Source organism: Lotus japonicus, chromosome 4 (assembly GCF_012489685.1).
Source record: "Lotus japonicus ecotype B-129 chromosome 4, LjGifu_v1.2".
In the NCBI taxonomy this organism is placed as follows: domain Eukaryota; kingdom Viridiplantae; phylum Streptophyta; class Magnoliopsida; order Fabales; family Fabaceae; genus Lotus; species Lotus japonicus.
This window is the reverse complement of record NC_080044.1, coordinates 20,528,848-20,555,485: the sequence shown is the minus strand read 5'-3', so window position 1 is coordinate 20,555,485 and position 26,638 is coordinate 20,528,848. Positions and strand designations below refer to the sequence as shown.

The 26,638-nt window shown below is 38.9% G+C and overlaps 1 protein-coding gene across 2 annotated transcripts; it reads right to left on the bottom strand.

Moving 5' to 3' along the window:
- Positions 1 to 300: 300 nt before the first annotated feature.
- On the bottom strand, positions 301 to 26,638 carry LOC130716259 (exosome complex exonuclease RRP44 homolog A). 2 transcript variants are annotated; one of them, XM_057566465.1, is made up of 25 exons: positions 26,218 to 26,638; positions 25,878 to 26,029; positions 25,637 to 25,774; positions 25,376 to 25,533; positions 24,243 to 24,298; positions 23,975 to 24,097; positions 22,955 to 23,085; positions 22,625 to 22,865; positions 20,187 to 20,343; positions 17,247 to 17,487; positions 16,027 to 16,183; positions 15,019 to 15,087; positions 14,331 to 14,456; positions 14,165 to 14,217; positions 5,070 to 5,176; positions 4,525 to 4,579; positions 4,309 to 4,408; positions 3,791 to 3,902; positions 3,207 to 3,327; positions 1,918 to 1,977; positions 1,740 to 1,845; positions 1,565 to 1,660; positions 1,303 to 1,384; positions 1,139 to 1,204; positions 301 to 900 (listed from the first exon to the last, which is right to left on the bottom strand). In XM_057566465.1, exons 2-25 carry the CDS (start codon positions 25,929 to 25,931, stop codon positions 702 to 704), a joined length of 2,808 nt encoding a protein of 935 aa, XP_057422448.1. In that variant the 5' UTR covers positions 25,932 to 26,029; positions 26,218 to 26,638; the 3' UTR covers positions 301 to 701. The 2 variants fall into 2 exon arrangements, with proteins under 2 accessions (XP_057422448.1, XP_057422449.1); XM_057566466.1 differs by having other exon boundaries at positions 20,187 to 20,340.

Genomic DNA, 26,638 nt, shown 5'->3' with positions numbered 1-26,638 from the left:
CACTCTTCTTTCCCATTTTTTTACTAGTGTTTCAGAAAAATATCCTGTAACTTGGGCAAAGTACTCAAACATACACTTAGCTACTAGGATCCCAGAGCATATAATTCTCAAAATATGCATTTGAATTTGTGCAATCTAAACAACAACGATTTCTCACCACAATACACTCTGGGAGATGGATGAGGAGCCTTAACTGTGACTAAATCTCGAATCTGGCGGCATCCAAAGGGTGACCGGGTACCGAATGTTTATACCAAAATTAACAACCACAATTTCTGAACTCAATTATAAAAGAAAATATAGCACGCAAACGGGGTAATCCAACTATAGTGATATCGAACAAACTGGGTTATCGTGAAATTCCATATTCTCTAAAATACTTGATGACACATTTAAGCCAACGCGAATCATTTTGACTAAGCTCTACACACTTGCTTATAGCATCATATGCAGTAAAAAAAATCACGTCCTACTGTCCAATAGCTGTGCTGTATTAGTTAAAAATGCCTCATCAACCACAAATCATGAGTTACATACAGCCAAAGTTTCTCCAAGCAACGACACACTCCAACTTACATGTTTACATTACTTCCTACAACTTGTTCTTGCTGGCAAATTCCAATGTTGTAATCCTTCTTTAAGGGCCGAGAACCTAAATAGAAGCTATATTTCCCGGCACGCATGTTGTTCTTCTTATACCTCTAGATGAGAGTAAGCTGAAGTTTTGGCCTGTTAGGCTGGGGCTCCACAACCTCCATGTGAATTTGGACTGACTGCAAAATGCTATATGAAACGCTTCCATCCATCTTTTTAATCTTCTGCTCTTGCTCATCAACATACCAGTCTCCATTTCCCTTTTCAGCTCGTGTTGTCAAATATACAGGTCCTTCTATGCCGTATCTGTGGGCAGAAAAAAATGTTCACGCACAAGCTATAAATGACAACCTCAGTCAAAGTAGAAAGACATCTAATAGCTGCTTAAACGATTGAATTTTTCCAAGATAACCATCTACTAGCTAGAATAAATCAAAACATTCTTTTTTTTTTCTTTATTGTTTGTCATCCTTATTCACCTTTTCATTGGTCATATGAAAAACCAAACTAAAAAAGGAAAAAGAAAAAGGATAAGATACATTACTTGGGAACAAACACAAAAAATCCATTAGATCTTATTTTCACTATCCTTGCCTCCGTATCTGTTGGCCTGCATGAATGAAGATAAACAACCTCCAGAATAAGCTGCAAAGTGCATATAGATAGAAAACATTAACAGTAACAGGGAGGGGAAGTTATGTCGCAAACCTTTTACGGAAATAAATAAGTGTGTGCAGCTCTATAGAGGCCCTCCCAGCCATTTGAGCATTCCTGTGCCGATAATTTAAATCTAAACCACATTGAGTGAAAAGCGTTATTATGATTTTAAATATTTCACATCCAATGAATAAGACCAGTGAAGAAAAATGTACTAATTTATTCATGATGAATATAGTTAACCACGAGAAAACTTCCATAAGGAAAAGAAAAAAAGACCAAGTTCTAATAGATCATGAAAGAGATTTCATACTGTCTGCAATACTAGTCAGCTGGAGCCTGTCCTGAAATACAGATGGTAACTTGGATATTCCTAAAGAAGCAGCAAGTAGCCTGTGCACAATGACATCTACAAGGAAAAAAAAAAAAACTAAAACATATTATCGTGCACAATTGACCAAGTAAACATTAAATCATAACATGCCTACCCGCATATCTTCTTATAGGTGAAGTGAAATGGGTGTACAAAGGAGCTGCAAGTCCATAATGATGATATTCTGGAGGGCTAAGATCCCCACTACAGAAATAAACTGCCTAAAAAGCAAAACAAAAAATTAATATTCGCTTATAAACTGTAAATCTGGGTTCTCATTCAAATTCAATTACCTGAGTCATGCATCTAGTTGCCATAATACGGATTAACTTGTTGAAGTATGGATCATCACCCTGAAAAAGTACATGGCATAAGAGAAACAGAAATTGAAAAGAAATGAAGGCCTTCAAAACCTAATGTTTGAGCTAGCAATGTGTAAGGTATTAAAAGTCAATCATTAAAGATGTTGCAACATAAGCTATTATATCAAGGGTGGACCAAAAATAATTTGGTCTGCCAGTACACTAATGAGGTAGGCTCATGATTTTAACACTGGGATCAAGATTCCAGGAATAATTTCTCGAAGGTGAAAGTCGACAGCAGCGAAGGTAACAGAATATTTGTTGTCAGTTCGAAGTAGAAGTCGGTGGGTAGGCGTAGGCATCGTTAAGGTTGGCGCTGCATTCCAGAAAACACGGGGGTCAAGATCTGTTGTACTGCAGTGACTTGAATGAATGGCAAGGCATATAGAAACACAGCCATGGAAGCTCGCAATGGAATGATCAGCAGTTTGTGATCGTGTGCAGTGGGAAAAAAAACGATGACGCGATGGCTAGCGGTGGTACTCAAGAAAGAGTGTGGTGAGCATGGGAAAAGGGGGTTTTATTGCTGACAAATGGTGATGAAGACATCTGGCTGACAAACCAATGTCGTTTGTTACAGCTGCGGTCATGGAGCCCTGTAGCACCCACTGAGGAATGAGAAGGAAAAATGTGGTAAAGGGCAAAACGGGTCCATGGCCAACAGAGGACGGCATTGTGGTCGGGGGGGGGGGGGGGACAGAGCACGGAGGGAAGGCGGTTTGAAGCATGTGTAATAATTGTGTATGCATTACCAGTTATACCCTTGGTGCACCCATGGACCAAATTATTTTGGGCAAATTGCACTGACCACCCCTGAGGTTTATCATCATTGCATTAATCTCTCCTCTATTTTACAAATTTCACTGACCCCCCTTCCTTATAGACCATTTAGAATGATAGAGGGATGTTGATTGTTCTAATAATAAATCTTAAGGGAGGTCAGTGTAATAAAGATAAACCTCGAGAGAGGTAAGTGCAATGTCCCCAATAAAATAATGGCAGTTAGTATCTGGTTAAATCATAGATGGGAGAGGTCAGGGCAATAATGATAAACAACAGGGGAGGTCAGTACAATGATGATAAACATCAGGGGAGGTTAGCAATTTGCTCAATTATTTTTGGTCCACAATATACAGATCCCATTACATCATTATTTATATATAATAACACTATCCATAAATCATTATATTGTCAATGGAAAACAATACAAAAATATTTACCACAGCATGGTCAAGGGAATCAGCCAATGCTTTCGATGATGAAACATCCAAGTGCAGGCCAACCGCAGTAGCAATTCTTAGAAAGGGTTCAAGCATCTCTCTAGTTGGAATTGGATGACGCCTACACAAGATCCAACAAACAATTACCAAAATAGCTGTTAGAAATATAATATAAACCATTCGGAGTCCTTTACCCAACAGCTTAAGCTTTTGGGATAATTGGTTCTTGACATGGTATTAAAGCCTCTATGACCAAGCGGTCTAGATTTCGATCCTTGCCGCCCAATTCCTCTAATAAAAAAAAGTTGAATTTCAGCACATGGTAGGTGGGTCTGTGCATTGTCCATGTTATGTCAATAGTCATACTCTTCAATGCTTATTTTACATCAGATTCTCATATTTTGGGAGTAGGAGTAATTTTTTATCCTTCTCTCTAATGTTAAGTCTATCTACCAAAGTTCACAGACTCATGTCCTTACATAAAATTTATGAAAATAACTCTTCATATGATCAATACTGTTTCCCTCATCCTAGTAAAACACCATTATAATGATAAAAGTTAAAGTTCCAGATAAGAAAATAACCTTAATAATGAGCACAAAGGAAAACTTCTAAGAATTTGTTGTGCAACAGAAACATTAGCAGCAAGCATAAACTCCTCCACCATTTGGTTGGCTTCTCGGATTTGGTACATGCCTGCAAATAAAAGCAAACAAAATAATTAATTTTTAAAAAAAGGAGGAACTGACTTTCCCTTCTCCTTTCATGAATGAATAGCTAAAAGCAATTAAAAATGTATATCATTAACCTCAATCTCTCTCCAAAAAAGTTCCCAATTTAAATATAGGAAACATACTTAAGAGAAAGCAAATAAATTACTACTGAAATTTTAGGGATTGGATTTGTTAGACTATGATATAAAGCCATTCATTTGACCCGTACCCAACAGCTTGAGTTTTTGGGATAATTGGCTATTTGACAAGATTGAAAGGAAAAAAAGACATACATTTCAATAGTGAAATGATGAATAACAAAAAAAATCCCATCTTCCACGACCTCAAAAAGAAATACCAAATGACATTAAGAGTTAAGAAAATTATACCAATATCAAGGGGGTCATGAGTCTCTGTGTCAATTTGAAATTTAACTTCAGCAGATGCAAGTGTCAAAGCTCCGTTGTCAATACGTCTTAATCTCATTTTCTGATGGATCATAAACAGAGATTTACTTTTCAGACAATTTCATTAAAGAGCATGTAAATAAAACCATAGTTATAATTATCTCAGTAAATAATAAATGTGCATCCAAAAATCCATACCTTGGCTAAACTATTCATATTCCTCAAATCTGTAGTTACCGGATCCATCAATCGACTGTACAAAGAGAACACACAATACAGTGACCAAACATCTTCACCAAACAGAAATTGCATACATTAATAGACTAGAAGAAACAATTAGTCATTTCAACACGATGCCTAACCCCTAGGGGCAACAAAATAAATTATCATGTTAACACAAAAAGTTGAACAAGAAAGCATAGGTGATATTTCAACAATCAGTTCGAATTGTTGGCATAAACATGTGCCCAGTCATTTAGCGTGGGTTTTTGTTTGATAGCTGTCAGAATACAATCCTCTGTCTTACCTTTTTGTTTATTTTGCAAAAATCAATTGGGTCAGTACAGCTATTTCACTAGCAATTGTAGCAGGAATATACGCTGGGATACCACAATCCCAGAAGAGAAACATATGTCACGTTACCTACTTTTTTTTCTTCAGTCCTAGCTTTAAATAATATTACAAAATTAAAGACAAGTCAATTCATATCAACATAAAGCATCCAAGGAGAAATAAAAGCCCACCTATCATCCATCCTCGCTTGTGCTTCAACATAAGACAGTGCTGCACAGGATTTTATGACACTTTTTGTGTATCTGCTGGAAATAATGTCTGCTTCTGGTGTCATTTCCTGAACATATGTAAGAAGTTCAAGAGCAATTATGCGAAGAGAATATTCTAATCACATTGTTAAAGACAGAATAGATATCATATGAATAAAGGAAGAATAACAAATAACCAATAGAAATGCATATGAACTTTCTGCATTGTGCATCTTAGAAGATAGGAGAGACGCCAACACTCTAGGGTCTGGGGACCAAGGCAGTACCAACACTTGAACAGACTAGTAGGTCAAACTAAGCATGAACAGGATTCAACATGGTAAATAATAAATGGGTTGTAGATCCGCTTGAAGCTATTAAGTTATGGTCTTATGTATCATAAAAATTAAATCGAAATGCTCTTTCAATGATCCAGTACTCAATTTAAAAAAGAAATGGCATAGAGCATAACCAGATAGGTAGTTATAAACGTCTGTGAGACGTATACACGTATTGTTGTCTGTTAGGATGCTAAATCCCAACAAGTAAACAGTCAGGAAAAACACCAAAGGACTCAACGTAGATGGCTTATTAATGTGTGAAAGGGAAAATTACAGAGAAGGAATGGTATTCCAATCCTGACCAGAGCACTGCTCCTAAGGAAGCTACAGCTTCCTTTCCATGACTCAAATTAGCTCAAAAGATTCGATAACCTCTCAACCTCTCTCTATTCTCCTTATAGTATGACGTTGCAACCTTTCTCACTCTCTCTCCATTCTGTTAACCATCTACCCTGCTATTCCCTTCCTACCCCTTCTAGAATAAACTCTCCAAACCCTTGGCCCACTTGGTCCATAATGAATCAATGCATCCTCTGGCCCATTTGCAGAACCAGTCCTAACAATGCCCCCTTCTGATTCTGCATCCTTGCCCTCAAGGTGAAATTCTGGAAATTGGCTTTGAATTGTCAGAACGTCTTCCCATGTGGCTTCCTCTGTCTTGCCCTGCTCCCATTTGATGAGCACCTGCGGAACCTCCACCCCATGCTTTGAAATCAAACGAGTAGCCAACACTGCTTCAGGGTGGACCACGGGTTGAGTCTCTCCTTCCAAGTGATCAGGTAATTCAGGCTCCACTTCATAGTTGCCAATTGCTTTCTTAAGCACCGAGATATGGAAAACAGGGTGCACCCGCGAAGCCGGTGGAAGCTTCAAGCGATAAGCTACTGCTCCAATTCTGGCTTCTATAGGATAAGGCCCATAATAGCGCGCAGCCAACTTGGGTTGCACTCGTGTGACCACAGAATTCTGTCGGCGTGCTCGGAGTTTGACAAACACCCACTCCCCGATAGTAAACGATTTATCCACCCTCTTGGTATTCGCCTGGGTTTGCATTCTATCTTGAGCCTTGGCCAAGTGAACCTTCAATTGGCGTAATGCTTCATCTCGGTCTGCTAATTCTTTTTGCACAGCCTCCACACGCGTTTCCCCAAGAGCCCATCGTACTAGAACTGGTGGCTTTCGTCCATAGACCACCTCGAAAGGGGTTTGTTGAGTTGCTGAATGAAACGTGGTGTTGAACCAGTACTCAGCCCAATGGAGCCAGGTGGCCCATGCTTTTGGCTGATCGGCGGAGAAACACCGTAAGTACGTTTCCAGACAACGATTTACCACCTCCGTTTGTCCATCAGACTCAGGGTGATACGCCGAGCTCATCCTCAATTGTGTTCCCTGCAGTCGGAAAATCTCCTTCCAGAAATTGCTCATGAACAGCGGATCGCGGTCGCTCACAATTGAGGCGGGAATACCATGTAGACGCACGATCTCCTTGGCAAACAATTCAGCGATGCTTCGAGCCGTATATGGGTGTTTCAAAGGAATGAAATGTGAATACTTTGACAGTCGATCAACCACCACCAAGATAGCCTCGAATCCTTTTGACCTTGGTAGCCCTGTGATGAAGTCAAGGGAAATGTCTTCCCACACCTTTTCTGGAATTGGTAACGGTTGTAAGAGACCCGCAGGTGCTGTTGCCATATACTTGTTACGTTGGCAGGTGTCACACGCGCGCACAAATTCCTGTATGTCATTTTTCATTCCCTTCCAGTACAAATTGGCTGCCAAGCGTCGATAAGTGCGGAGAAACCCCGAGTGGCCACCGTGCGGGGTGGTGTGGAACTCGTGCAGCATCTTGGGTATGAGTGTAGAGGACTTTGGTAAAACCAGTCGATCCTGATAAAGCAAGATTCCCTGATGAACTTTGTACCCAGGGTGATCCCCTGTTCCCTGCTGCAGATCTTTGATAACCTTGGTGAGTTGTGCATCAGCTGCAATTTCTGCTGCAATGAGTGTTTGTTCTGCCCACTGTGGGTAGGTAGTTATGGCCTGCAATTCCCCCTTGTCTTCCTCTACTCGTGATAGTGCATCTGCCCCTCTATTTAGTTTCCCGGGCTTGTACACAATTTCAAAATTATACCCCAGCAATTTGGCAGCCCAATTCTGTTGGCCACATGTCACCACGGTTTGGTGCAACAATTCCTTTAAGCTCTTCTGATCCGTGGACACAATGAACTTCCTTCCCAGCAAATATGGCCTCCAATGCTGGATTGCCAAAACCACTGCCATCAGCTCTTTTTCATAAGCTGATTTTGTTAAATTCCGGGGACTCAATGCTTTGCTAAAGTATGCTATGGGGTGCTTGTCTTGTAATAGGATTGCCCCAATTCCCAGCCCTGATGCGTCACATTCCAGAAGGAACTCCTTATTAAAGTCTGGTAGTGCAAGAACAGGGGCTTGAGTCAGCTGAACTTTGAGGGTGTCGAAAGCTTCCTGTGCCTCTGGTCCCCACATGAAAGCATCCTTCTTCGTGAGGTCAGTGAGAGGTTTCGCAATTTTACCATAATTCCTGATAAACTTGCGGTAGTATCCGGTTAAACCCAAAAACCAACGCACTCCCTTGACGTTTCTAGGTGTTGGCCACCGCTGCACTCTCACAACCTTATTAGGATCCACTGCTACACCTGTTTCAGAGATAAGGTGGCCTAGGTATTCCACTGTGGTCTGACCAAAGCTGCACTTTTTTAAATTGGCAGTGAGACTCTGCAGTGCTAATTGTTGCAACACCAGCTTTAATTGTGTCAGATGAGAAGTCCAATCCTTGCTGTAAACGAGGATGTCATCAAAAAATACTAGCACTCCCCTGCGTAACATTGGACGAAACACGTCATTCATGAGGCTTTGAAAAGTTGAGGGAGCGTTCATCAATCCAAATGGCATGACCAAGTACTCGTAGTGTCCTTCGTGCGTTCTGAAAGCGGTTTTGTGGATGTCCTCAGCCCTCATGCGCACTTGATGGTACCCGAATTTAAGATCAAGCTTAGAGAAGTATCGGGAGCCATGTAATTCATCCAACAATTCTTCAATTACTGGAATAGGAAACTTATCAGGGATTGTTACCTTATTGAGTGCACGATAGTCCACACACATACGCCACGTTTGATCTTTCTTCTTAACTAAGATCACCGGACTTGAATAGGAACTGGTACTTGGTCGTATGATTCCTGCTGCTAGCATGTCACGCACTTGCTTCTCAATTTCAGCTTTCTGAACATGCGGATATCGATATGGACGAACATTGACAGGTCCTTGTCCCTGCATAATGGGGATTTGATGCTCCCTCCCCCTTCCTGGAGGTAAGCCCATTGTCTCCTGAAAGACGTGTGCAAATTCCTGTAATAGTTGTGCCAGGTCCCTTTGTTGTTCACTCGTAAGGTGCCCCATCTTGTCATCTGGGATCCTTGGTTGTTCCAACTCCCGCAATACTCTCTGCCCCTTTTCCCCCGCCGATTGAAAAAGGCTCTGCAAAGCTCCATATGGCTCGTGCTCTGCTCGGAAGCCCTGAAGCTTTACCCACTTTTGTTCACTCCAAAAACTCATGTGTTGAGTCTGCCAATTGACAATGGTATCACCAAGTGTTTTCAACCATTCGATGCCTAACACAATATCTGGGCCTCCAAGGTCAAACAAATGTGGACTGCAACTGAAATTATACCCTGCTTCTGCAATGCTCACCTCAATGCGTGTACAGCGGCCTTGAATCTGTGTACGGAACCCATCTCCCATCTTTACAGTCATCGTGGGAGTTTGTTTGATTTCCCATCCCATTCTTCGAGCCAGTTTGGCATCAATGAAGTTGTGGGTGGCACCGCTGTCCACCAAAATTATCACCGGAACGCCATTCACCATACCCAGAAGCTTCATCGTGTGTGGGTGTTCATTGTTTGCTTCTCCAGCGAGATTTTTCAGGCACATCAAACTCAGTTCTCCTTCCAGTTCATCGTCGTGTTCATTCACTTCCAAAGCCAAAATGTTTCCTTCTTCGAGCTCACTGTCACCATCGTCCAAGATCAATACACGCAGGTGTTTATCGGGGCATTGATGCATTGGATGAAAAGGGCCCCCGCATTTAAAACACAAACCTTTTTGTTTTCTTTCCATCAATTGGGGGTAGGTTAGATGGTGGAAGCCCCGATCGCGTGGCCCAATTCGCTGATGTCCTCTGTTATTTTTTGGCTAATCGTTTTTTGGATTAGTTGTGTTGGGCTTAGTGTGGAGAGAGCCCGCATCCTTATTTCCTCGAACCCATACCCAATCAGCATTTCCGCTTCGACCCGAACCATTGCCAGACCCGCTTCCTCCGGGCTTACTCGTTGCCCCGAATCGGTTTCCTCTTGCATAACCCGACCCGGAATCTCCCTTGACTTCCTTCTCCACAGCACGAGCTACCACCAGCAATTTTGATCTGCTAACGCCACCCATCGCCGCTAGGCTCCTCACTTTTCCTCGAATCCCCTCCTGCAACCCATGAAGGAAATATCCCTGAAACTGTTTGTCCGGGAGCTTGGGAATTTGAGCGGTGAGATACTCAAATTCCGTTATGTACTCCTCCACAGATCCCCTTTGTCGCAGCTCCGTCAATTGCTCGTAGACGTCACCAACCCCATGGCCACCGTAGCGTTCCAGGAGAGCATCACGCAGCCTTTCCCACGTCAGCTCCTCTTCAGCCTCTAGTAACGAGTTATAGAAGTGAATAGTGTTCCCCTCCATACTCAGTTGAGCCAAGCTCACCTTAATCTCAGGTGATGTCTCTTGAACCCTGAAATAAACTTCAGCCCGAGAGATCCACCCAGCCGGGTCTGTCCCATCAAAGATCGGAAGCTCCACTTTCTTGATGGATTGCCTGAACTCATTCAGCGCGTCACCTTGGAGTGAAGGTTGTCGCGATGATTCTCCTTTGCTCCCAGTCTTTTCTGGAGTTTTGTCTCCGATCGGAATCGCATGACTCCGATTCCCACTCTCGTCTTCTCCTGGAATCTTCTTACCCATGGATTTCTCCATCATCAAAGCTAACGATGAAGGAAGATCTTTCACCGCCAGAGTCACCGCCGCCAACGATGTTCGCATTTCGGCGAGCTCGTTCTCCAGAGCATCGATTTTTGCCTCCATCTGAGTGACTACTTGCCTCGTCTTCTTAGGTGGCATTCACCGGTTCCGACGAAGAGATCCGGTAGGTCGGACCAATTTGTTAGGATGCTAAATCCCAACAAGTAAACAGTCAGAAAAAACACCAAAGGACTCAACGTAGATTGCTTATTAATGTGTGAAAGGGAAAATTACAGAGAAGGAATGGTATTCCAATCCTGACCAGAGCACTGCTCCTAAGGAAGCTACAGCTTCCTTTCCATGACTCAAATTAGCTCAAAAGATTCGATAACCTCTCAACCTCTCTCTATTCTCCTTATAGTATGACGTTGCAACCTTTCTCACTCTCTCTCCATTCTGTTAACCATCTACCCTGCTATTCCCTTCCTACCCCTTCTAGAATAAACTCTCCAAACCCTTGGCCCACTTGGTCCATAATGAATCAATGCATCCTCTGGCCCATTTGCAGAACCAGTCCTAACATTGTCCATGGAAAGGTTGTGCCTTTTGACTGACCCCCATTCAAGAACTACGGGAATTGATAATGGTTACAAATGATAATAAGAGTAGCTTACTAGCTTTTATACTGAGGAACATACTTTCTCTTAATTTAGAACTCCGTAGTCTAAATTAATGTTATTAGTGGTTATAAGGTGCGTAGTATGAACAGAGGCTTACAGTAAGATGGTCAGTTTCATCGACTGCTTGCTACTCGTTAAAATTCCTTTTGCTGATTCTTTTAAAAATAAAAGCCATAAAGAAAAGAAATTGGGCATTCTGACACTATGGTTGTGTCAATGTGATAAATCACATCATGGCAATAGCAGTAAAAAAGGGCAGTATGGTGCACAAAGCTCCCGCATGCGCGGGGTCTGGGTCCGACCATTTGATCTATTGTAGGCAGTCTTACCTTGTTTATTATACGAGAGGCTGACTTGAACCCGTGACTTCAGTCAAATGGCAACAATTTTTTACTGTTGCGCCAAGGTTCCCCTTTATGATGGCAATAGCAGTAATTGCAAAAATAAAATAATGAAGTCTAGATGGTGAATCATAGAATGGTAGGAAGTATAAACAACCACAACAACAACAAAAGCCTTATCCCACTAAGTGAGGTTGGCTATGTGGATCACACTACGTTATTGATACTGAGATCATCTTTAATAATATCTTCCGAAGTTCTTTTTTGCCTCCCTCTACCTCTCTCCATAGGACTAAATACCTTGTTATCGACCCTTCTCATTGGTGGCTCCAAAGTTCTTCTTTGTACGTGTCCATACCACCTTAACCATTTTTCCATTACCTTCGCCACGATAGGCGCCACCACAATACCTCCTCTTATACGCTCATTGTGTATCTTATCCATGTTGGTGTGTCACTCATCCATCTCAACATTTTCATTTCCGCCATGACTTTTTTTCATGTCCCATTAAAGCACAACATTCGCTACCATAGAGGATAGCAGGTCTTATAGCGGTCCGGTAAAACTTACTTTTGAGTTTGATACGTACTTTGCAGTCACAGATAACCCCTAATGCTTTTCTCCACTTTAACCAGCCAACTTGAGTTCTGTGTGTAACATCTTTGTCAATTTCCCCATTATTATTTATAATCAATCCAAGGTATATAAATTGTGAAACTTGTGTTATGATGTCGGTTCCAATTGTTACTTCCGGATTACTTCCAATATCAGTCTTACTAAAATTGCAATGCATATACTGTCTTATTCCTGCCTAATCTAAAACACAGATTCCAAAGTCTTCCTCCAAATCTCAAATGTAGAATTAACCACCTCCCTTGATTCTTCAATTAGAACTATATCTTCGGCAAACATCTTACCTTTAGGAATGTTGTTCAGTATATCCCTGGGAACTGGGAAGCATGTCCAAAACCGAATTAAACGGGTATGGACTCAATGTTGAGCCTTGATGCAAACCTATCTTTGTAAGAAAGTCATTAGTCACGCCCCAGGAGTTCTCACACTAGTAGTTACCCCCTCATACATGTCTTGTATAGCTCGAATGTACACTGTACACCAGGCCAACACTTTTCTTTTCCATAGCCTTCCACAACACTTCCTTAGGCACACGATCATATGATTTTTACAAGTCAATAAAAACCCATATGCAAGTCTCTGTACTTCGATACTGTTAGAGCAACCCTAAACTCTAGAGCTAGCTTTTGAGTTCGGCCTCCCTAATTCTAATAGATACTTTTGCATCCGCCTTCATAGGAAATAGATGGCTTTCGTTGTGGACCTTTCTGGCATAAAATCAAATTGATTCTCTTCTATCCTAGCCTCCTCTTTTGGTCTATGTTCAATCACCTTTTCCTATAATTTCATAGTATGGCTCATAGGTTTTATCCTTCCGTAGTTACCAGTACCACAATTCTGAATATCTCTCATGTTTTTATAAATAGGGACCAAAGTACTTCTCCTCCACGCACCTAGCATATGTTTAGATCTCAAAATCTCTCATTGAGCAACTTAGTGAGTCAGCTGATACATTGGTCTCCTATACATTTCCAAACAATAGGGATATCACCAGGACCCACTGTTTTACAATTAGCCATGTGCTGAAGGGCTTCTTTAACTTCTCTGATTCGAATTCTATGATAGTAAGGGTTTTGCTCATCCTCTCTCACTGCCTTCCATGTTAAGGTTTGATCCTTGTCCATCATTGAAAAGTTTATGGGAGTAATTCTTCCATCTATCACTTCTCTACTGCCTTGATCAGTAACCAAAACTCTTCCATCCCCATCCATAATAAATCTTACTTGGTCCAAATCTCTTGATTTTCTTTCTCTGTTTTTAGCAAGATTATAAATTTTTTGTTCTCCATTTTGTGCTGAAAGACCTCTATAAAACTCGTCACATGCCATTGATCGTGCCTCACTCACAGCTTCCCTTGCTTCATTTCTAGCCTACCAATAAAGTTCCCAATTTTCAGTGTTGTTGCATCCGTTGGTACGAAGTATAGAATAGAAGTAAATAAGCGAGTCAATTAATGTAACAGAAAGGTGGAGATAGCAAAGGAAGCACAATGCAAAAGTCAGTAGTGGATCTAAATTATAGAGTGGTCACCAGGCATGAAAGCAACAAAACCAGCCATGAGGCAGCTGCAAGTTCTTAGATGAGCTTGATGATGGATATATGTTAGGGAGCAGAAATGTTGTAGCAATGAGGTCTACAGTTCATGGCAGAATTACACTGGAAGGCTGGAAGTGCTAAAATTACTACAAAATAAAGGCAATTGGAAGGTTTAAGTGGTGTTTGTGATTCTGTGTAAGAATGTAAGATATTTAGAAGATTTCATCAAAATGATAATTTCAATTCAATAATAACGCAGGTACATAAACAAAATAAATAAATTGCAATAAGTTTAATCCTGGTCAGTGTTATCAAATCGCGATCGCGGACCATCGCGGTGAGCCAAAAATCCGCTATTTCGGCCGCTATTTGGCGGTGAATAGCGGGAATAGCGGGCAATAGCGGCGTCGCGATTAGCCAAAAATCCGCTACGCCATAGCGGCAAAGCGCCCTATAGCCGCTATTTGATAACACTGATCCTGGTAAAAATACGAGATTCCACATACCCATATGACAGAGAATGCTAGCCTTTCCACATCAGACCGAAGAGAACATATGTCTGTCAAATAAAGGTTTATCAACATAGGCAGGAAATAGCTACAATCAAGGCAATCTACATTTTTTTTCAGCATAAAACACTCAATCAGTCATAAGAAGGTCAAATTATATTACCCTCTGTAAGAGGTTTCGGAAGCATGTCTATCCGTCGCTCAACAAGGTAGACCGATGTTCCCCTCTGAGAAGCTTCATCATCAAGAGGAGTTCCAGGATGTACAAAATTTGTCACATCAGCAATATCTGATAGAAACCCGTTAAAGACGTACAGGGATTAAAAATTAGCTTTAACTAGGAAGCCAGGGGGATACAAAACAGAGAAAGGAACAGGGCATAATAACAAAGGGTGGCTTGAGAAAACATTTTATTTTTGCATACAATGGATGCAGTTTTGAACCTACGCCCTCATGCAAATTTCCAAAACCTCCACCACCAGCCCAATCCTAGTGGCAATTGAGAAAACATTTTCTATTTTCACTTCTTGTTTTCAATTATAATCACAAAATTGTATCTCATTTCACTTTATTTCTTGTTTCAAAGATTTTATAGGAAGCAATTATCGCATTTTTCATTGTTTTTATTGTTTCTTGTATACACTTTTTATAGGAAGCAATTACACTTTATCGCGTGCTATTAACAACACTGACTCAAATTTAACGAGAGAATAAATACCCATTGCATGCACATATATGATGAAATCATATCATCCATCCAATTGCACTAATCTGAAATTATTAGTTTAAATACATACAGCCTATTGATACATGTATTATCAGTAAACTAGAAGTTCACAGACAAAGGATACGAACTCCAACTTCAAAGTTTCCATTTGGAAGAGCATAACAGTGGAGTGCATCATCAATATCCGTGCAGCCTGCGTCCAATAAGTAAAGATACAGCAACATACATTACATTTTTAAACCATATTCTCTTCTAAATTAACTCAAATCAGTTACATTAAATGGTTCTTTATCTAATTAAGTGAAACTAATAATGTAAGCACAATGATGCGAATGGGTCAGATCAGCAAGAGTAACTGCTGGAAGGCAAACTGGTGGCTGATCTTCAGTTTTATTTTAAAAGTGTATTTAATAATAGGAAACTGTTTGGTGGCAGTTATTTGAAGAAAAGAACTGATGATTATTCAGTTTTAGGGAAATATCTCTAGTTTTAGCCTTTTAGGGATATATTCTAGTTGTTGTTTTGAGAAGATTGTGGACAGAGAGCATTCTCTGTAGGACAGATTGTGGAAAAAGGTATCAATATGACTGCATTTATTTATCTCTTGCTAAAATAGAAAAAATACATAGTGCAGATTCCTTCTGTCTCCTACTTATTTCTTACATGCCCCCCCCCCCCCCCCATGATTTCATTGTGCTCACTTATTTCCTTTAAACCTCCTATAATATAACCCAGGTACTGTTCCTTAGGAAGTTTCCTAGTTTGGGAAGTTAAGAATTCAAAGACTTGTATATATTCATCCATAGTCCCTATTTCTTCAAATCCATCAAATCATCACAAGGATTCTCAAACTTTCACCCTCTTAACCTTGCAACCAAGACTTTCTTGAAAACTATCAGATAAGATTGTTGCGTAAATTCAATGATTGGGAATCGGGATACGTTTCTATAAATAACTTATCCTGAATTTTTCATGAACAAATTTCCAAGAATTGAGAGTTGTAGTAGTTAAATTTATGACCTTTGAAAATATAAAATGTCCGCACGACCACACTAAAGTTTAAACAACAAATTATGTAGTAATATTTCACCTTTGCAAAGTAATAGAGATGGAAAAAAGATGAGACCCATACCTGGAGGGTCCACACTGAAGACACGTAGATGACGCAAATCCTGCCTAATTGGTTTGGAGAAATCCTCAGAAGAGACAGACCATGGCAATGGTGGCAAGCATGCTAGCACTTGTGAAGAGAACGGTCTTGTGTTGATATCATTTTCTATCAATACCACCTATATTGTAAAAAACGGAAAAACAAATGTCATATCATTAATATGGTTTGGTTTGTAGATTACAAAATAGTTGTGCAAATGTTTTTGCATGAATTTGTATTAGCAAGTATTCTATGATGCAAGGAGCAAATATAGGCATAAGAATACAACATTGGTGGACATTTACCAAAGCAATAGAGTTCCAATCAGCAAGATAGAATAATAATAATTATAATAATAATAATTATGATAATAATAAGGCTATAAATCAAACAAAACATAATAAAACCATCAAAACAAATTATAAATTGTAGAATGAGAAGGCATAAGGCATTTAATGAATCCGTGGGTTTAAACTACACAACGGGGGTCATTATATATAATAGGCACCCTAAAGGTACAATAAATACATAATATCCTATTCCCAATTTACATGATTAGGTTACCTAATAGCAGTGTTATCAAATAGTGGCTATGCCGCTATAGCGTAGCGGATTTTTGGCTAATCGCGACGCCGCTATTACCCGCGATAGCGCGCTATTTCCGCTATTCGCTGCAAAATAGCGGCCGAAATAGCGGATTTTTTGCTCACCGCGATGGTCCGCAATCGCGATTTGATAACACTGCCTAATAACCATAAATAAAAAATATTAAACATAAAAAAAACACTAAATGGATGGAGAAATGGAGATATTATATTCAGCATTGGTCATCATCATAAATACAGTATCTCTGCTTCCATGTCAGTATGGAAGTGGATTTTCCTTTCTGCTACCTTTTACTTAACAAATTTATCAACAAAATGTGGACAGGTAATCAGAAGAGACCATAAGCATGGAGCCAGGTTCATAATGGCATGCTCAACAGGACTAAAGATTACAGTAGTTTTCACAACTCTTAGGTTCAAAATCTCACATCACATTCTTATCAAGTAAGAAGATAGTGAGATAAAAGGGAAAATTCACTTCAAATAAATTACATCAGCTATATCAAAAACATTATAGCATTCAAAAGCCACATAATCATTAACTTCCAAATCTCCATACAAAGAGTCAAATGAGTACGCAAATCCAATGTTCCATACCTCGCTCTCAGTATCTCTATCACCGATATCTCCTATAGTTCGCACATAATGGCCTGATGGATAACGAGATTGGCGATCCCAAGAATCAACTGCCACAATAATCCTCTTATCCAACAGGTTTTCAAGTTGGCGGGTTTGGAGTCGAATTTTGGGAATTCTACGATCTTTGGAAACAAACAAGGCATAAGCAACACCACCACTCCCTGCAGGCAGAGGCATTGGCTCCAGAGATCCACAATACCTGAAAAGACAAAACTTATATCAATCATTAATGACAGAAAACCTACCTTTACAAAGAGAAATGCAGATGCTCATGCCTATCTATCAGCATTTAAACAAACAAAAACACTAATCAGTATACAAGATTAGCATTTTAACAAACAAAAAATACTAATCGTAAAAAGGTATAACATTTAAAGAAAAATTATAATTAATGTGAGGTACATAGTTATTGATGCTGTAACTTGTAATGATTATTTATTCTTTACTTTTTATTCTTTGATGGAAAATGTTTGGTGTACTCCCAAATGGAGTAGACCTAGAGTGAGATAGGAAGAGAAAAGAGATATGTGATAGATGTGATATATGATGCGGTGTGACAAAGAAGATAGAGAGTAAAAAATGGTGTGTGTGGGTGTCAATACTACTTAGGGGTCTATGAATCAGGAGTCTTCTTTTATAGGGTCCATAGTTTTGATAATTTCCATTATGAAATCTGTAAAGTTTAGGGGTTTCGATTCTGCCTTCTTCATACGCAAATACGTTGTGAATAACACAACATTCAGGGCTCCTAGATTCTGATTCTCGTTTGTTTGGTTTTTCAAGTCAGTCACTGTTAGGGCTGTAAGTTTGCATACAGCCTTTGGCTATCTAGAGTTTACTCACGTCCTAACATGACACCTCAAAATGTGGTCTTGGTGCAGTGCTCCTTGCCCAGTTGCCAGATCCTTTGTCACATGACTCCATGCACAATTTCTTCATTCATTGCTGACACGTATGTGAAAGCCTTGGACCGCTATTCCAGATCACCCATATATCCCTGTCGTCTTGTTTAGGTCACGAGCCTCTACTCTTCCAATTCTGCCATAGTTTGAACACTCACACTGTATGTGGTTTCTGGGTATATTGTTACCGTAATTAGTGCTGTTAGGGTTTGTTCGAACTCACAAATTTCTACTTTATTGTGGTTAAAATTTTGTTCTCATGGCTGAGTCCTTCAAGGTTGATTCACCCAGGGCTCAGTCCTGAAAGAAGAGTGTGATTTATTCTCCTTTTTAAGGGTCACCTACCATCACCACTAAGAAATTGAAATGGGAAAAGTACTAAGATTGGCACAATTCTGCTGAGATTTGTTTCCAGGCAGCATTTCAATTATCTCACTAAGAAGGTTGATGATACTGCTAGTGCTAAAAGAGAAGAATGGGAAAGCCCTGATCATCAGCTTGAATGTTTATTGCAAACTATCTGAACAAGGCGCAATCACTTGGATTTTTCTTTTCTAAACGATTGCTCTAAATTATTAGCACCTTTGAAGTTTTGAGATTGCGCCATTCTTACTACTTGCTATTTGACAAATCGTAAGCCAACTTCTTTTTCAGGTAATCAAGCTCCTCATTCAGTTTTGTTTACAATGGATCCCTTTTATGTTATTCCCCTTCATGTGTTTAGTTCCACATGCTTTATTCGTGATCTTTCACCTGGTGATGACAAGTTATCTAATAAGGCTGTTAAATATATTCTTCTTGGGTATTCAAGATTCCAAAAAGGGTGTTGCTGTTATTCATCCTCAACGCATCATTTTAATATGTCTGCAGATGTTACGTTCTTTCAGGATGACCTTTCTTTGCATCAGCAGTTGCATCAAATCCTATTCTTTTTCTGGTGCTACCCAATCCTCACTTTTAACCATCTTCTCTACGTCCAATGTTCCACAATTACAGGTGACCCACCACAACATCTATTGAGTACTAATGATCATCAAATGTCCGAAAGTTCCAGAGATCACACCTATTTTTATTATCATGATTCAGCTCTTAGTCCAACTTCTCACCCTGCTATGGTCCCACCTGATCTTTCTGATGACTTGCCAATTTGCACTTCATAAAGGTAATTGATCTATTGACCTACTCTTAACTCTCGCTCCAATAGAACTTTGAGTTATCACCAGTTGTCTCCTTCCCGTTGTGCTTTTGCTTTTGCTATATCATCCATTAAGATTCCTAAGAATGTTCAGGAAGCACTATCCCATTCAGGATGACAACAAGCAATGATTGATAATGTGACTACTTCAAAGTCCAACCATACATGGACCCTTGTTCCACATCCTCCATGAAAATATACAGATGGTTATCCATGATCTTTATCACTAAGGGACTTAACGGACAGGTGGACTATACTACTCGTGAACTAGTGGGAATAAAACACTTGCTCCAAGAGTTGAAGTCTTGTGAGATAGGTCCTATGAAACATGATTGTATTGTCAATCAGCCTTGTAATTTTTTCAAACCCAATCTTTCATGAGAGGACTAAACATATAGAAGTCAATTGCCATTTCATCCGAGAAAATACTCTCTTTAGCATATCAATCAAGACTTCTTCCATGAGCCTCAAAGATCAGCCCAGTAGATATTTTACAAAATCTGAATCGGGTCCTAGCATAGCATGTATATGTAAAAAAATTGGATGCATGTGATATATACGTTTCATTGTACTAAGATTGAATTATCTCTAGATTTATACAACAGAATTTGTATTGAGTTTAGATCAATCTCTAAATTTATCCTTACTAGTTACTACTATACAAAAACAATGACACAAAACAATGATAACAGCAGAACATAAATTAATTACTGGAGAGAAATTTGATATTAGTTTCTTCTACTAAAAACCTGCTTTAACAAACAAATGAATTTCAAAGTGTTGACACAAAAAGATACGTACGAATGCCAGTTTCTCTTTATAATGCCCACTACAACACCAGATGGCCGATTGCACACTGCATTGATTCCTCCAGTAGAACCTTGTTGGGGAATAGTTCTCGGTGCATCATCAGCACTATTTGGAGCTAGATGAACATCTTCGTCGTCATCCTCATCTTCTGCATGCAAATAATATTACTTCATCGGAAAATTCAAATAGAAAAACATGTTCACACTAGACAGAAATGTGCATACACAAAAAGGACTGAGCTACTTCAACCTCAAGAAAAAGCATGCTCAGGTTAAATGTAGTATAGAAGAGAAAAAAACAAAGCAGCATGTTGTCGTGCTTATCCAGCTTATATTAAGGCCAACTGAATACTTGATATTAAGTTGTGTGCATCTCTGAATAACTTAAATATATGAATATGCAGAGGTAATGGACATCTCTTTTGCATTAAGGTGCACTTGATTTGTTTAAAAAGGAATGACCAACACAAAATTACCTGTTCAATGTTTGTTTATAAAAATGAACATGGGACAGAACAAACTAAAAGATAAACTTTAGACAAAAGTGCCATTATTAGTTACTCAATAAATCATAGAACAACTTATTGACCACACACAAGAACATCCAAAAGTCAAAAATCATATTTCTCTTTTATCCATGACAGCCTTCTTACAATTTGAGCTAGTCCTAACTTATTAGAGAATACCAAGTGTGACTCAAAGAAGTCCTACATTGTGTAGATTAGCAAGTTTAGCAAGTGTACAATAGTATATAACATAAAGGGTACACACACCTATTTCCTTAAGTGGCTTAAGGTTTTGAGGTGTGTGGATGTAACTTAATTCTAACACGGTATCAGAGCGGGAAAAAAAATTCGGGAAAAAATTCGGAAAAAAAAAGTTGTGCATATGATACAGTACAGGCCTGAGACTCAAGAACATAAGTCCAAGATAAAGCAAGTCATAAGGCCTCTGAGACTGGAACGAAGGAGTACAAGTCCACGCAAGAAGGAAGAAGAAAAAATAGAGACCCACTTGAAGGGGGAGTATTAGAGAATACCAAGCGTGACTCAAAGAAGTCCCACATTGTGTAGATTAGCATGTGTACAATAGTATTTAACATAAAGGGAACACACACCTATTGCCTTAAGTGGCTTAAGATTTTGTGGCGTGTGGATGTAACTGAATTCTAACATAACTCAACCTTAAAAGCTTGTTTGTAAGGTGAGAATTGTCAAAGTCTTTATATGGACTACTTTGACCATATCTTCTCTAGTCAATATGGGATCTTAACACACCTCCCTCACGTTTAGGATAGGACATTGGAGCTTTGTACTCTGTAGCACTAACAGCTGCGATGAAGGAAGCTAGGGGTCCCCATTGAGCCAGAACTTATGGTCCAAATTAGGTCTAGATAGGTTCAGACACCATCTTAAGCAATTTGCACTAGTCCTAACTCCTAAGGTGAGGATTGCCAAAGGACTACTTGGGCCATATCTTTAATCGTGTGGAATCTTAACAGCACTCTTCCCAAGCCTTATTCCCTCCCTCACCCTCCTCCATTTTTTCTTCACCTCACCTCTCTCAAAATCATGTGTTCTGTGCATTGATCACCACACAACAAACAGGACAGAATTTTTTAGGGTCCTGCTCTGCTTGTCCTGAGCCCCAAGCTGCATCAAGCACACCAATTATGTCACATTCTATTTTCTTTTCATTGACGTTTCATCCTCTGTTTCCATTTTATTTCTTCTTTTCCCTTGATAAAGTTTCTTCTTTAGTCTAAAATATAATAATAATAGTAATAGTAATAATAATAATAATAATATTAATAATAATAATAATACGACAAGTTTTAAGAGAAAATTGTGAATTGGATGTTAAAAGACATGGTTAAAAATCCTGGAGTTGAATCGTGGCTTGGATGCCTTATTTTCCAACTTGTGATCGATTATTATACCCAGCATATGATATAACATGACAAAACATTACAAATATCTAGATAATAGCATTTTAAAGCCCAATAATTTCTTATACAACTAACTAACTTAAATATAAATTTCAAAATAAATCATAATTCAAATTAAAATAAAAAAGAGAAAAAATATATATACTATGAACAGTACTGAGAGAAAATTAAAAAATGTTAAATTACCATAAAATGTGACAACATTTAAAATGGAATGGGGTATCTCACATGCAAGGTGAACTTGCTTACCAAGAGTATATATATGAGAGCAGAATTAATAATAAAAATCTAAAATTTAATAATGAAATCCAATGTCCATATTTATGATTAAAATTAAAAGCCCTGGACTTAATGATCTATGTTTTAAAACCTTTACTTTCTAAGTAAAATTAAGTATTAAGATAACTTAGAAAATAATAAATTCTTACAAGTGACAAGTTTTACCTTAAGGCAGAGTGCAAATAGCCTAACAATTAGCATACCTTCACCGCGAATAGATAGAGACTTTTCTTCATGCCACTGGTCCTGTGGCAGAAGTTCAACTGCCACAATATCACCATCAAAAGCTCGATTCATATTTGAGCGCCCATAAATGATTATTTCATCACCAATGCTCTCACTGCCAACATATGCTTCAAATGGATTGTAACGGTTTACACGAAGTTTCCCTTGATGATAGATTCCACGATGCAAACCGGAAGTAATTTCTGACATCGGCTTATGCTGAAAATTAACATAATTTAAATACCCCCATCATGTCAATTAAACCAACCAGTACGCATTACATAAATGGCCAGAGAAAAAAAAAATACCTCCGAATAGATTACTTTCCTCTTGGATGGTCTGAGATCTTCAACCTCTTCCATGTCTACATCTTCAGACGTAGGCCGCACCAGTAAGTCAAGTAGATCGGTTCGGTCCAAAGATTTGACATATGACTCAACTGGAACAGAAGAGAAATTGATTAAAAAGTCAAGATGGATTTTAGTTAGAAGTAATGGAAATATGAAACTTAAAGATTATACAGATGTTGATTATATAAGTTCGATTGTCGACAGATCACAGAAGGTCAACTACATGCATTATACATATCTTGGAGAAAAGCTCATGATTTGGATAACCAAAAAACAAGTGCCATGGCCTGATCCAGTGCAGAGAAGGATTCCGAGCCATGGCACAAGGTGTGTGTGAGATCCTCTGGCTCAAAATCATCCTAGAAGATTTGCGGATCAAATGGGAAGAACCAATGAAGCTCTATTGAAATAATAAGTCAGCAATAAGCATGGCTAGCAATCCTGTGTAGCATTATGGAAAAAAGCATATTTAAATAGACAGGCACTTTATCAAGGAAAAACTATATAGTGCCTTGATAGTTGATATGCACTCCTTGTGTCATGGTCATTGTGTGTCCTCTCATGGCCAACTTGCAAACATCCTCACAAAGGACTAAGCAGCCTCAACTTTGAGAACATTGTTTCCAAGCTTGAGCAGATACCACTTGTTCACCAGCTTGAGGGGGAGTGTGGGAAACTGTATATTTTAGGAATGTTCTATAATAGCTATGGTGATTTACTTTCTGTATTTAATCCCTTAAATCAAAGGATCATTCTAATTTTCCTAGTTTTCCAAACTAGTTTGGGACTCATGTATATATTCAGCGTAAGTAAGGTAATGAAAAACATTTCATTCACCCTAAATTCTAAGTAGGATAAATCCATTCAACGAAGCTGTTCATTTTGGTATTCCTCATAAACACAGTTGAACTACATTGGTTGCTCGCTGTTTAACACTTTTACATACATTTCAATTATCAAAAGCAATAATTCAACTACCTGTTTCTGCACAAATCCCCTCTTCACTAGCTTTCCGTTTGTTCTCTCTATCATTAGTTATAAGCAAAACCTTCACTGCACCACCAAGATGATTCTGATACCACTGAGTAGCCACCCGGATAGCTGCATAACCACTCTTTGAAGTTACAACTTTCAAAAGGATTTTATTTCTATTGGCAATTCATGAACAAAACTATTCAAGTAAACCAGAAAGCAATCGAAGCATATCACAAATAAACAATAGATTCAAATTTCATGAAAAGCAAACCTCTATCATTCCTATCATTTTTAGTCTCCCCACTCATTTCCTTAACATACGTATCCCTGTCAATAGAGAGGTTCAAAATATTAAATCAGGTGATTGAAATGTAAAACCACTACATTAATTATTAATGAAGCAAAAATATTAGCAGCACCGAAATGAAGCAAATTCACTTGAGTGAAATGTAAAACCACTACATTAATTATTAATGAAAATTTATCAACCAAAAAAATGAATAAAGCCCTGAAGCCAAGCCCACTTCCTAGGGTCTTCTAAAGTGATGTCTTTCAATTGGATAGCAGTAAGTAATAAAATATAGACCTGTGACCTCACACCTCTCTTTTTTCGTAAAAAGAGTGTTAGATGCACATCCAGTTCAAAGAAGTAGACCACTTTTTCCGCACAGTAAGGTGGCTACAATCCTTTCAAATAGTATTCAGGGTTATTTGGGAACAGTGTGTTTTCCTTCTACACTCGTGCGTTTTTTGCAATTAATAGAATGAATAGTAATTACAGGATTACAAAGTAACCATTGCTGGGAATTCAAAATTAATCTTCTTTCATACATCACAAGCAGCAGTTAATTCAGAGCTCCATTCGCTAGCCTCACAGATAAATTCATTACTCTCACAAGTAAGATCACATCTCTCATTCTGAACACATGCTTCGAGAGCTACTCAATTTGCAACAGCATTGGGTGAATTTCCCAAATGGTTCATTCAAAAGGCTTTGATAAAAACAAGGAAACAGAACATTTGTAGATGTATTCTTTGCAGTCTTTTTCATGGGTGTGAAGAGCATAATGCTCATATGTTTAGGGTCAATTGACTGCCCCTAAGCTTGCTTGGGGTTGAGTTATATTTTGGATATGCAACAAAGAACGCGTTTGGATACAGGCTTATTGGAGCTTATCTACTAGAAAACGCACTAAATAAGCTTTCAACAAGTGCTCTTTATCTTGCATCCCATCGGGTACAAAGAGATTGAGCAGACTTGCTGCATCCTTAGATTTTCACTAATCTTTGTAAAGTAAAATTTCTAGTTTTCCTTGCATGCTGCTATTGTAATATAAATTTTCATCATAAATACAAAGAAGTTAACCATAAGAACAAAACAGAATAAAGAACAAAAGAACCTACCTGTGGTATTCATTGGAAAAAACAAAGAATTTCCTCATGGAATTGCTACAGATAGCTCTTAACCGGTTATACACAGACATATTCTTGTTCTTAACCTCTTCCAGCACAATAGACAACACAACAACATCATCAATGGCTGGATTCTCCAGCAAATCAATCTGCCATGATAACAGCATGTATTCCAACTCAAATAAACACTACTTCATTGCCGCACAGATAACCAATCCAAATCAAAAACCAATGCAAAAAAAAAAACCAAACCTGGTTGAGAACAACATTGGTGTCGAGAACAAGAATCGTGGAAGCCGAAGCACCGAGGCGAGCACCAGAGGAATCACAAGCCGTGCAAAACGGAGCACCGCAGTATATATCATCTCGCAAATAGTGCTCCCTTACTTGCTGCTCCCAAACATTAAAAAAAAAAATTAAACAAACTATTAAATAAAGTGAAAAGAAAGATGTAGTTGAATTAGGGTTTGGTTTAAGAGATAGAACAGTGCACCTTCAAAACTTTGCCACCTTTGGTTTTCTTAACAAAGGACTTGTTGTGAAGCATGTTGTTGATTCAATCGAGTGCAAAATGAAGCTTTTCAGTGAGCAGAATCAACTCAGCCTAATTAGCTTTCTACTTCAGATGATGATTTTTCCACAAACCTTCAAATTGGAAGAAAAAAGTTACTCTCATTTTTTCTAAATAGTGTATTCAAGTTTGAAGTTATGGATACAGAACAGTGATTGATTCAACTAGATAACACTTTTTCAACACCATAGCAAGCTAAGAATACAGATATGAATGCACTTGCCATTGATTTCGAGGTGTGAGTTAATGCGTACGAACAAACCTGGGCGAGCTTCGACGTGGCGGAGGAATAGGGGCTAGGGCGGTGGCGGTGGCGGTGGCGGAAGCGTATGTGTTTAGAACCACCGTTGGCGGCGGCGGGAATGGACGGCGGCAGGATAATAGAGAGCAAAGTGACGGCGTTGGGCAAGCTTTGCTAGTTGTGACAGGCGTGAGTCGGAGCTCAGAATGGGGGCAAATGTTTAATTAGGTTTTTAAATTAAGAATTTTTTTCTTAATTTATAAACCTAAAATAAAAAAAGAATATCTGTATACATTAGCAACATTTTAAATATTATTAGTGGATGAACTAAATTTTTTTTCGAAAGCAAAGATTTATTGAAATCAATGGCAGTCGAGAAACAAGTCCTCTCAACTCAACAAATGACACAATACAAACGCTAAATCCGAAAACGACATCGCAA

What these genes read in the sequence shown, in the direction of transcription:
- LOC130716259 (XM_057566465.1), bottom strand. Translation starts at nt 25,931, where the DNA reads ATGCTTCACAACAAGTCCTTTGTTAAGAAAACCAAAGGTGGCAAAGTT. An exon ending in AAGGTGGCAAAGTTTTGAAG is followed by an intron (nt 25,775 to 25,877) that starts GTGCACTGTTCT and finishes GTTTGGGAGCAG; the next exon opens with CAAGTAAGGGAGCACTATTT. An exon ending in GCTGACTAGTATTGCAGACA is followed by an intron (nt 1,385 to 1,564) that starts GTATGAAATCTC and finishes AATGTGGTTTAG; the next exon opens with ATTTAAATTATCGGCACAGG.